The sequence below is a fragment of the Anas platyrhynchos genome, chromosome 15 (assembly GCF_047663525.1).
Source record: "Anas platyrhynchos isolate ZD024472 breed Pekin duck chromosome 15, IASCAAS_PekinDuck_T2T, whole genome shotgun sequence".
NCBI classification, from domain to species: Eukaryota; Metazoa; Chordata; class Aves; order Anseriformes; family Anatidae; genus Anas; species Anas platyrhynchos.
Genome location: NC_092601.1, coordinates 11,736,072 through 11,748,448, shown reverse-complemented (window position 1 = coordinate 11,748,448; position 12,377 = coordinate 11,736,072). Strand labels below are relative to the sequence as shown.

At 37.8% G+C, this 12,377-nt stretch overlaps 1 protein-coding gene across 4 annotated transcripts in view; it reads right to left on the bottom strand.

Annotated features, from left to right (window-relative positions):
• Positions 1-12,377, bottom strand: part of IQCK (IQ motif containing K) — a 59,077-nt gene that overhangs the window by 9,674 nt on the left and 37,026 nt on the right. For 3 of the 4 annotated variants that reach the window (XM_072024144.1, XM_072024145.1, XM_072024146.1), the window contains exon 9: positions 8,290-8,912. The exons of the other annotated variant lie outside the window; for it this stretch is intronic. In XM_072024144.1, coding sequence (XP_071880245.1) covers positions 8,779-8,912 — 134 coding nt within the window. In that variant the 3' untranslated portion in view covers positions 8,290-8,778. Of the gene's footprint in view, positions 1-8,289; positions 8,913-12,377 lie in introns of those variants that run through there. 4 annotated transcript variants of the gene reach the window in all.

Sequence of the window (12,377 nt, the reverse complement as noted above, 5' to 3'; positions counted from 1 at the left end):
AAAAAAGAGGGGTGGGTACTGGTATAATGGTGCAGATGAAGTCTGCCGAAGTGATGGAATAAAGTCATGTTGAACCACAGCAGCACTACCTGATATCCACATTTTATTACGCTTTTCTTGAAATCACCTAGGCCATTGCTGGACTTGTATGGAGTTAGTAGGAGAGGTGCAAGTATCTTCTCTAACTGTGAAATGTTTAAGGCCAAAGTAGGGTTTTACTTGACAAGGCTGAATTAAAAAATAGTGAGGGGACCTTAGTAGGGGGCCCAATCCACTTTTTATTCTGCTTGTGCCTTATGTAAGTAAGTACACATGCAAGATCACTGAAAATGCTGTCCCTGTGATCTTCATTTTACACTTTCTCAGCGCATGTGCTAAGTGATAACAAAAGGCCCTCTGAGTTTTCCCCTGAGAAATGCAGAGCAACCCTAGCTTTCCTTGCCTTCACTTGGAATTGCAGAAACACAGTGTTTCTGAAAATGTGACTGTTCAGAGCAGAGCCTGAATTTACACAAATTGTTGCAGCTCTGCAGAAGTCAGTAAAACAGCTCCAGTTTATGCTAACTAGAGACCCATTTATTTTATCCAGAGTTTTATGTCTATCAGAAAAGATTTTATGTGAGCATTCAGAAACAAATAAATAGGGACACAAAATTTGGCTAAATGTGCACAATTCCATCTGTTTCAACAAAATTTTGCTCATATTAAAACAGAATTTCATCTTGGCATGCTGGGCCCTTACGTAATCTCCCTTTGATTTACAACAACTCACATGTCAAAGTAAAACTGTAATGCTAATGTGTTTCTAAATCAGTACCACCCAATTTAATCCATGTTTTGTGATACTGGTGAGAAAACTAAAATTGAAATGGTGATTGCTTTTGTGTATGTTCTAAGTCTTGCAATTTGCTTCCCACTGTAACCATACAAAATAAAACATTAAATACTTAGCTTTCTAAAACATCCACAGAAATGAAAAAGTACGCATCCATACTTCCCCAGCAAATACTCTGCTGTTCAATACAAGGGAGAAAATTCCCCCCACCTAACCCAAAAGACATATTTTCTACGCATGGCATTTTTTCTTTTAAGACAACTTCAGCCCTCGGATACTGGTACACAGTTCTCAGTGTCAGCTGTGGGAGTTGGGCATGTGTAGCTGAGGACAGAGCTGTTTGCTAGGGAGAAATCACTGGATTGTTAAAATATAAAAATGAGAGCAGCTCTTTGAGTTGCTTGCTTTGAAGAATTTTCACTTGAAGTCAGTGAGGAATAATATGGTTCACCTAGTATGTACATATATTTTTGCCATTAAGGACAACAAGCAAGGTCAATAAAGAATAGTTTTTCTATGTCTCAGTGGAAAGAAGAATGTTATCCATGTGATTGCAAAGGGTCTGCCAAATGGGAAAAATCAGTCAAACAAAGAGCACAGGGTTGCTTGCTGGAGTAAACAATTCTAAATGAACAAAAGCTCTACATAAAAGTAAAATGTCCCACCCCCCTAGTGAAAGCTGTTTTCAAAGCTCTGTATTCTTTCAGAGTGCTGTAATACAGATTAACCTAATGTTTTTCTTCTGCTGATACAAGTCTGGTTCCTCAGTCTACTTCTATCATAGAGCCATATCATATTCTTTTCTTAGTAGTTTAATATTTTACAAACCACTTTTTAACTTTTAAATATAAAAAATATTCAGAAGATACAGCTAATAGTGTACACATTTCACATCAAGCAAATTTTGGGGGAATGTCTATAAACATTATGTTAAAGGGAAAGAAGGCCAAATAAGCCAAAAAAAAAAATCCCTTTTTTACATAAAGTCTCAGGAGAACTTAGTTATTCTTCTGAGGTATGCAACTGTAAAGAGCAAACAAAGCCCTCTTGGTACATACGCAGAATACTGGGTTGCAACAGGGAAATGTGCTAATTTGAGGTGCTCAGAGTGCTACCAACCTGGAAGGTCTCTGCTAGTAGAAAACATACTGGAAAGGGGATGTATGATGAGGAGGAAGCACAGACAATGCCTTAGAAACCCCAAATATGACCATGGTGGCAGGATATCTAATTACCTAACCTTCCTTGGTGGTGAGGAGGCCTTTGACAGTATTTCATAAAAATGCAACAAGTTCAGACACCCCCAGGCTCACACATGCTGTTCCATATTAGAATGAGCAGGTGTTTTAGGGAGCTTCTAGCTTTAGTCAGGGGCATCCATGTCTCATCATAACCTGTGTTACTTAAGCATAACAATTCAGAATCACATCACACTAAACAGGAAGCACAGGTTGTCAGCATGAATCTGGATTGCAGACAGTTATTTAAATAGCTTTCGACATATACTTGCTTCCTATGCAGACAGAAAAGATGTCCTCAGGATTCAGATAGGCTGGAAGGACAGAGAAAAAAGCTGCCTGGCTAAGTCCTTTCACTAGAAATTTACATTGGAAAAATGTATTTTTCAGGTTGTGACACCTCACACTGAACTACCTTGCTCTGATATTTTTAAAGGCCTACACAAGACCTTTAGTTGGCAGATCAGCAGAGCTCCTGCAGAGTTTAGAACAATTTACATTAGCTGATAATCCAACACATTTTTTCAGACAACACATATCTGGAGGCAGTGAATATTGTAAATGCCGATGTGAACAACTAGCTTACCACCGTGCTACTCATATGCTGAATTTTAACCACTTAAGCCTTGGGAGTCCTGCCATTCGTTCAGCAGGAGCAAGAGAAAGACCCATCTCTATTTTCAATTACCTTGAAAGAATATTAAAGTTGAGCAGCACAGTTCCCGTTCTACCTCCTTAGTCACTGTGCAGTTCTGCTAGCAGATTACTGCCACTGCAGTGGCGTGGTTCTACTGCAATGGGGACAGCCTCTCTTTAGATTTCCTGCAGGTTGGGGAAGGGCGTGTGGACATAGCTGGGCAGAACAAACTGCCTGAGGACGCCACTTATTCAGGACAGTGCCAAGAAAACCATTCTCACAGGAGGCTGGATTCAACTCGCAGAAGTACACACCTTATCTCCCAAGTTGTTTGTGTAATGAAATGCATGAAAAAGATCTACAGAGAGTGCCTGAGCATTCATTATGCATTCATAGGAGGTGTAAGGTAAGACTTAAATAGAAGTATGACACGAGAATGGGAGGCATTATTACAAGATTTCATATCGTTTTGAAACATCAACTCCTTTTTCAAGACCTAAGACTGAAACCCTTAGGTGCTATGACAGTAATTTAAAAAAAAAAAAAAAAAAAAAAAAAAAAGCACAAGCAAGAAAAAGGAGAGAACTTTTCAGGTGAATTTCTACAATCACTATTCAGGATGTGACACAAACAGTATAAATGTGCACCTACATAGGGCAAACAATCTCTTCCACATCATCTAATGCATTTATAACAGTCTCATTGTTTCTTGAAGATTTACTCGTGATGCTCACTTTTGCAATTGACAAATAGTATTGGGCAACTCTCTTATCTGCTATCTATGTTATGGTTTCTATCCACACTATATTTTTTCATAAGGTTTCTACTGTCAAGACAGTTGAAGTTGTTGGCAGTACACAGCTGTCACATTACTGATTTTAACAATTCTTACTTTAAAATGCAGCGTTAATGTGATTAAACCCCACTTCAGTCACATGCATGTTCTAAATCACACAACACTTCCACCCATCACTACAATAAGAAGCACTAATGAAGACTACTTAATTTCCTTGGAAGTGAGGTGAGGGTCTCTCCAAGCAGAATGGTTAGTGGTTATATTTTTGACTTGCTGTTCCTACTGTAATAAAATCATCTGTTTGTTTATTTGCCATGTTCCTTGGAAATGCAGCTGATTTAACACAGTTTATGGTATATGTGTTGCAATGTTGAGGCACAGATGACGGCTAAAAGAAGCACTGGCTTTGAATGTATTTGGATTTGCTGTTTGAGGCAACTCCTCGGAATAGGATTTTCAAAAATTTTCCAAACTCCTATTAGACATTTGAGGATTGCCTGCTTAAGTCTTTGTCCTTTTTATCTATGTATTAAGTTCAAACATCTTTACCATCCATTTTCGATAACAGAGGCAATTTTCCATCATCTTAATGCACAAAACCAGAATCAGGACTGATGTTCTGGTTTAAGACTTGTCTGTTTCAGCCTAACAGTAAAGAAACTCTGACCTACTTTATACACTACTGTGTAATACAACTGGTTTGTGACAGTAGCTTAGGAAAGGTTTATACACCCACACTCCTGATTTTGTTTAAATCGTAAGAACTATGACAATTACATTTAGTAATTTAAACAAGTGAAAACAGAAATGAAAAATACCACAGTCTCAGACTGTAAGAAGATGAAAATCCATAAAAGAAAATCTATTGGAATAACTTATTAGCAAGGGCTTAGAGTAAAATATATACATAGAAAGGAGTTTCACCCCAGCCTCCCAATGAAATGCCAAAGAAGCCTGAACATGAAATCGGAGCTGCCAGCAATCTCTCTGAAATAAGACCTGACTTTTAAAGAGACAGCTCTTTATAAAGTGTGTATAATTTTAGCCTCTTACTACTGGAAGTTAACATGCAGGCAATTCTTAGTGAAACCTTCCACTTCAGGAAACCTTCAGTGACTACTAATGGCAAAGTGCTATGTTGTAAAAAAGATATATTTTAAAAAATAAAATACACTGAAACCTATGCCCACAGACGTACCTGCTACTCATGAACCTTAAACAGAACCACCAGATCACTCATCAGATGATGCTTTTGTAAAAAGGACACAGAAAAGTGATAGGACAAACCTAATTCTCCAAAGCAACAACACAGTTCGTAAAATAATTAATCTTCCCATAACGACATTTGCTGCAAACCCACATATGAGGCAGCACCAAGTCTGAAATGAAAGCAGCAGAGGGCAGGTGATGCCAGAACAGCCCACCAAGCTCTTAGCTTGCTTTCTGGTGACAGGTCTGCCCAAGATTTTTCCAAAATACCAGGCACATGCAGTCATCCTGGCTGCATTTAATTCCTTTAGAGAACAAACAATGTCAGGGAATTTGTTTATTCACTTAGGATCAAATTAGAGAAGTGTAAGCTGACAAACAGGAGACCCCCGAACACCAACAACCAGCAATGGAGATGAGAAAAAGGGCTGAAAGATGTCTAGCAGTATTTGTGTATGTAATGCTACAAAGAGAGGCTGACAGAGCTGGGGATGTTCAGCCTGAAGAAGAGAAGGCTCTGGGTGAACTTACTGTAACCTTTCAGTACTCAAAACGTGCTTATAAAGAAGATGGAGAGCAACTTTTTACACAGGCAGTGATAGATCAAGAGGAAGGGTTTTTAAACTAAAAGAGGAGAGATTCACATTCAAGGTTAGGAGGAAATTCTTCCCTCAGAGGGTGGTGAGGCGCTGCCCAGAGCAGCTGTGGGCGCCCCATCCCTGGAGGTGTTCAAGGCCAGGCTGGAAGGGATTTGGGCGACCTGGTCTGCTGGCTGGCAGGGGGGTGGAACTGGATGTGCTTTAGGATCCCTTCCAACCCAACCATTCTGTGGTTCTGTGAATACACAATGCTTTCCTAATATTTGGACAGGACAGTTAAGAATTCATTATTCAAAATCTTTAAATTTGTTAAATATCTGGATGGCATTTTTACAGTTCAAGATGTACAAAGAGGAAAGCACTGACACCCATTACACTGACTGAGATGGACACCTGAGTTTAGGAGAGAACAAACTACAAAGGACTAGATATACTGGGGACTGTATGCTAATGACAGCCCAACTGTCCTCCAAAACACTCAGTGACCTGAGATTCATTAAAAGAAAGCCCCAGAAACACAACAGGTTAAGTAAGAAGATGCAGCACTCAGAGAAAAGCCCAGAAGGAAGGCACCCAGCACATCTTCAGCAGGAACCGATCAATGTGGGTTTTGCAAGTAAATAGCTGAGATCGAGAAAGAGTCATGAAAATGGAAAGAAGCTGACAAGAAGCAGACAGAAATAATTTCAGAGTGCCAGGCCCCCAGCAACAAGCATTTGGGGAATTACAGGCAGAAGCCATTTGGGGCAGAAAACTAGAATGCCAGATTTTCTGGGCAGCTTCACAAATGCTTTACTTACACCCATGAATCCCTCTTCTCTCTGAGGCATTTCCTACATGGAAAACATGGTAAGTTCTGTAAAGTCACTGTCTGAGGCATTTCCTATACATGGTAGGTTCTGTAAAGCCACTAAATGTAAACTCTCACAGACTAAACCAAGTGATCAGGTTAAATTTTAAAAAGTTACATTGAAAAAGACGTGAGTGAGTAATACAAAGGGAAGTTTTGGGCAAGCAGCTTGAATGTTCCGCAATCCGTCATCTGCTTCTTCACTGATCTGCGAGTTGTGTTTTAAGACTCTACTTGGTTTGTGGTCCTTCTTCCCCTGTCTCCCTATTTTTTTTCTCAATCAAAAGAGTCTCAAGTCTAGCTTTGCTGCAGGAATATTTGGAGGTTTTACTTGTTACGCAGTGACAGCCTTTTCTTCAGCCTTTTAATACATTTCATAGTTGGAAACAGAAATGTGCATACCTGAATGCAACCCCCCGAGTTTTCAGTAAAAATATAGCATTTTTTCACTACTATCTTGAAAAACGTTTAAAAAAAAAAAAAACAAAAAAAAAACCACAAACTGCAAAGCCCATTAAGAATTTCTCCTCTCCCTTAAAACAGAAAAACAATCAAATGAAATATATTTCTATACTCACAGAACAAATACCAAATTGCAATAGTCTTTTTTCCATTACAAATTATTATTAAAAACTGCAGTGATGGGTAAAAGCACAATTATGCCACTGGAGGATTAGTTCAGACTTGTGCTGGCTGATAACTGCTGTGCCTGTGTAAGCTCAGTTCAGAAGATCACATATTTTGTAGCTTATCTAAATTGCCATCTTCAATTTTTTTCTTTTCCAAACCTTCCCACTGTAGTTTCAGAAATTAAATGTTCCTGTAATCTTTATAACTTTTCAGAGATGTCTGAGTCTGGGGTGAGGACCAATAAAGCAGAATCTACATCATGAGTCTTATGACTTTTATCACTACATTCTCAGCTGTTAGTGCCAAGATTAAACTTTCAGAAACATCTCAAGCATCTTGAATTAGGCTTGATGAAAAACACCACATACTCACTGCTTTGTTCCTGGATTTTCTTTCATTTTTTAAAAAGAAGCTGTAATGTATTTTGTGTCACTGAAAGCTTAAATGTTTATTTTTATTTCAAAAGCAGTAACATACATTAATCCATTTAAAATCATTTTGAATATAGCACCTTACAAGTGTAAAAACCATGGAATATGGGCAGGTCCCCACTTACAAGAGCTCCATTATGAGATAAATTAAAGAATTACAGCTACAGTTAAAGGAGGGCAGATGAAATTAGAAAAAAATAATCCCTTTGTTTAATATCACCTGAAAGCACGACTAAATTTCAACCACCTTTGATCAAAGCAGAAAAAAAATATGAAACAAGGAGACTGTCAAATAAAAATGATGAATTCCTTACATTTTATGGAGCTGAATTTTCATAAACCATGGAGGTACAGTTTTTAAGAGATACATTAGCTACTCAGACTGCCTCTTAAGCTAATCCAACGTTACCACCTACATTACATTTAAAATACATTTTTAAACCCTAGCATAAGATGCTCTATTTGCATATGACCTCTTTTCAGTATTTTTTGGGGGAAACTACTCAGTCTGGAAACATGCATGCAACCGTAACTTATTCAATGGCCTCTTAAATAAGTATCTATTAGAACACATTACTATACTCACAGATTAGTTTACAAAATGAATTCCAAGAAGTTTCATTTTGTAAACTTTTTTTTTTTTCTGGGCACCAATTTTAATATTTTTCCCTTCCTCAATTCATTCTATTGTGCTATGACATCATTATGTAGTGCAATACGATTATGATACAGCCATCCTTCAAAAGTATGCAAACTAGACTCCTCCATTTGACTTGACTTGGTAAGCCTATTCAATTTTCAAATCCTACTTCATAATTCAGGTGGAGACACATTACAGCTGTAGGAGTAACTGCATTTCCTTGCTTCTTGACAGTGTGCATCTGTTCCTGCTCCAGCACAAGATGTGCTCCTAAAATATGCAGCCTCTTCTCCCCTTTATCTGCAGCCTCATTCATGTTTTCAAGGATTTTCCAATGACAGAACACCCACATTTTGAGTTCTTCAGCATGTTGCTGGGTGCATCTTCCCAAGGGAAAAGTCTTTGTTTGCAAGCTCTCAGTATAGGTAAGTAATAGCTTCTACTGCTAAAGGAGAAATACAGCTTGGAAATCAAATGGTGCATAAAGGAATATTCCCTCCTGTATCTGGAAATCAACTCTCCCCACCTGCTGTGAAGATTATTTTGTTTCTCAGTTTGGTTTAAGTAGATTTTCCACACACTGTGTACATTCACTGCGCCTTGCAAAGCCAAGGCTACGGTTGACCTCTAAGAACTGGTAGCTAATAGGGTTGCAATTTTTTTTTTAAACATAAAACCAGGAATGTCTATTTCTTCTACTATTCTTCCTAAGAACAATGCTTTTTAAACATAAAAATTTACTAATTTTACCCAGATACAAAGAAGAAAGGAAAACACTTAGGAAAAAAAATAGCAGAAAGCACTAGACAGTGTGTGTAAAGAACTAATTTTTTCAACAGCACACCAGCAGAGAGAAGCAACTGTTGTAGCGGTCTGTCTTTCACCTAAGCAATGCATTAAGATTTAGGTATTTTCAAAAACAAAAGCCAAGTATTTTCAACTTCCTTTCATTGTACAACACATACATTTTCATTTCCAGCAGCGTCTCATCAGTATTGCATCTGCAGAAGGTACTGCTCAGCATCACAATGGCACGGGTTTCATCCACTGCATGGAGGCACAGATCTGATCAATCAGGCCATTAACCGAAGACCTATTTCATTTTAAAAGCACTACAGCAAAAACGCATCTGAAGTTATGTGGGATACCAGATAGAAAGCAAGAAAACGCATCAAATTATGTCTAGTTGGAAATGGGTGCTTTAGGCTGCAGGTATTGACAAAATTAATATGGGCAGCCCTACAGAAAAGCAAGTTGGGAAAAGAAGCTCTCCTAAACAAGGTAGATCTAATGGTAGATCAGCAGCCTAATGAAACCAAAAGCAGTCCTTCCTATGGTGTTTGCTACTGTCACATCCTGCCGAGTACGATCCCAGACAACAGGCAGGTAAATGAAGCAGCTATTTGAATACATTTACATTAAAGTAATTTCAGCAAACTGGGATAATGAAAACAGAAAGGCCATCATCTTCAGAAAAAAAAAAAAAAAAGAAAACAAAACAAGCTCAATTACTAATTCACTCATATCCTCTGGAGGTTTTTGTTTGTTTGTTTGTTTTTTATTAGCAGTATTTTATGGTGAAGTGAAAATTAAAAAAAAAAAAACTTTTGTAAAACATTTTGGAACAAATTTATCCCATCAGTTGTGCTAAAACAGTGGGGCTATACAGAGGAGGTTTCTCTTTCTCCCTACAAGCCTAAATCTGTAAGCCACTCAACTGAGCCTTGAGTGTTATGCTTCCCTCTATGTTTTCAGTCTGGAAGTAGAAACTGTTAAGAGTAAGTACTTTCACACCTTAAATATAGACCTTTTTTTGGAATGGAATTTTACAGCAGTGGAAGAGTGGAGCAATCAAAGCGCCAGCTAAGTATGTTATAGCTTTCTGATCTCAGGTAAAGGCTGAAAGAAACATACATTTTCCTTCCAGTCAAAAAGAAATTTAGTAGCTCTATGCACTAAGAGTTCCACAGTCCTGCAGGATGCTATTCATTTCCCCACTTCCTTTTCTATAGTAATTTTCATGCAAAGTCTTCGCATGTTACATCCCCAAGCAATTCTCAAAATTATCAATAACTAGTGTTGAAGGAAAGAAGAATAAAGAGTAGCAAAGTAAAAAAGAAAAAAAAAAAAAGAGTCAGAGAGATGCTTTTAAATGTGCTTTGAAGTGTGGGGAGAATCGGTGATTTATATGAGGTTACATTACATCCTGACCTACCGAACCAAGCAGACATACCACGTAGGGTATGGTTTCATATGACACAGTAGGCACAGGACAGATTAGCTGATCTAAAAGCCAGCTGCCATCACACGTGGGCAGTTTTCCTTGCCTCTATTACTGCTGCACCATTTCCCTTCCACTGGAGCTAAGGGCTGTGTCATTACAGGGCCAGTCAGCTGAGTGGGCTGATCCAGCAGAACACTAACCCAGAGGGCTGCAGCGCAGAGCTGGGAGCAGCGCTGTGGCAGGTCAGCCAGCTGAACCGACTCACCACAGACAGCCACGACTGGGAGAGCTGGGAAAAGGAAAGGATGGCAGAAACCATGGTGAAGGAAGCACAGGACTACCTTCTTAATGGGCATGTTGTTGGTCACCTTAGCTGCCCACTAAAAATCACACTTTGGGTCCCTACTTAAAAAACAAACAAGGAAACAACAGTCAAAAAGTGTTTTGTTCTGGGTTACATTCTAACAAAAACTAAAATGTCACTATTTGTTTCAATGATGATGACTATACTTACTGAAAATGAGAAAATAAATTAAGAATGTCTTTGGGCTTTTTTTTATTACAATATAATGCCTTTGGACTTTTTTATTACGATATATCTACATTTCTAACTTCCTTTTGATATCCTTTCTAAGTAACACACTGGTCTATAACATACAAACATACTTTTATAAAATTGTAAGCATTTGGACAAAACATACCCATGAAATAAGTGTATGTAGCATTGTGCCGAAAGCCACAACACAGCAGAACCTGACTGTTAGCTTGCATTTTGGCTGATATTTCACAGAAGGTATGCTGATCTTTCTAGTAGTGTCAATAGAATCGCATTACTCCTTGAGTCAGCGTTTTCTAAAAGCTATTTGGCAGCTCACCATTTATCCCCTACAGTTAGATTCAACACTATTTACAGCATCTACTAAACAGAGTTAGAGTCATATACAAATTTAAGAGAGACTTCCTTGTTATTCTTAATGTAGTTAACTTTGTAATACACTGATATATATTTAGTTTCTAAAAGTTCTCCTTTTTCTTTTGATCGTGAATCCCATTGCTCTGTTTGTGACATCTGAGTTTTTTTGTAACAACAAGCGCTTTGTCCAGTTTAATGCAAAGAGCTCAGTGGTTTAATTGAAGGGGAGATTTCACAGTAACTCAGTTCGAACAAAAGCCTAGAAAGATGAGCTTAAAAGGTAGTTGTGTTATGCTATTCATTACTGTATGACTGCTCAGAACCCACTTCAGTGTGAAGCCAGCTGGGTTAGATTGAATCACTGATGAAGGCTGCTTAACCCAAACTTGTTGATTTTACAGTGAAACAGGGTTTAACAATGTTAATAAACAGCAGAATAATAATAGCAGAAATAAGAGCAGCTGGAGCACTAACAAAATTAATTAAGGCATTACAGCTGAGATTGATAATGAAAACCCCTGGACGGTAACTTCTTTAAGTAGTACAGCTGTTTCCAGATAGCCATCTGTCTGTGCCCCCCGGCTATTTTATGTATGGATACTCTTAAATTAACTTAGCAGGGCTCAGTTAAATCATTACAGAAACAATTTCATAATATTGCAAGCTAATGTGATATAAACAATAAGAATTAGCACCGGTTTAAGAAAAAAATTGAAAAGAAGCAATTTTACAACATACTTTGAAGTGGTGGAACAGCTGTGTCCTATAGTCCTAAAATAATTAATCTGATGACAGGAAAGCTCTGTGAGGGTGATTAAAAGGAAATTTGTTTTTCCTTCTGAAATAATTGGTAAAGAAGGCAAAGGAAATCTTACCACTGCATTACTCTCCAAAACAACCTAAGTACAGTTTATAGAAAAATTCACTTTCTTCAGGGACAATTCTTTGAATGAATCCAGCTGCCAAATGGCACAGGCCACTTCCCCTCTCCCCACTTTTCTTACTACCAACATTTTGAAGATGGCTACATCTTATCTTCTGAAAACATACTCTGAATTTCAAAAAAAAAAGATCTACTTGTATCTTTTTTTAAAATAATATATATATTTTTCAAACCTAAACTCTTAATAAACCATAAGAAATAGGCTATGAAATCCCATAAAGACTTGAAGAAAATGTTGGTCACTACCAAAATTTTCTTTACATATAGTTACATCTGCTAGAAGACAAGCACTTATGTTGGATGGATTTTAATTATTTCTGTATACTGGTACTATTTTCTTTCATCTTCCAGCTCTAAGTTACTAAAATTAAGAATTTTCCATGCAAACAACCCACATATATGTACACACATACAGATGCATGTTTTTCCTAT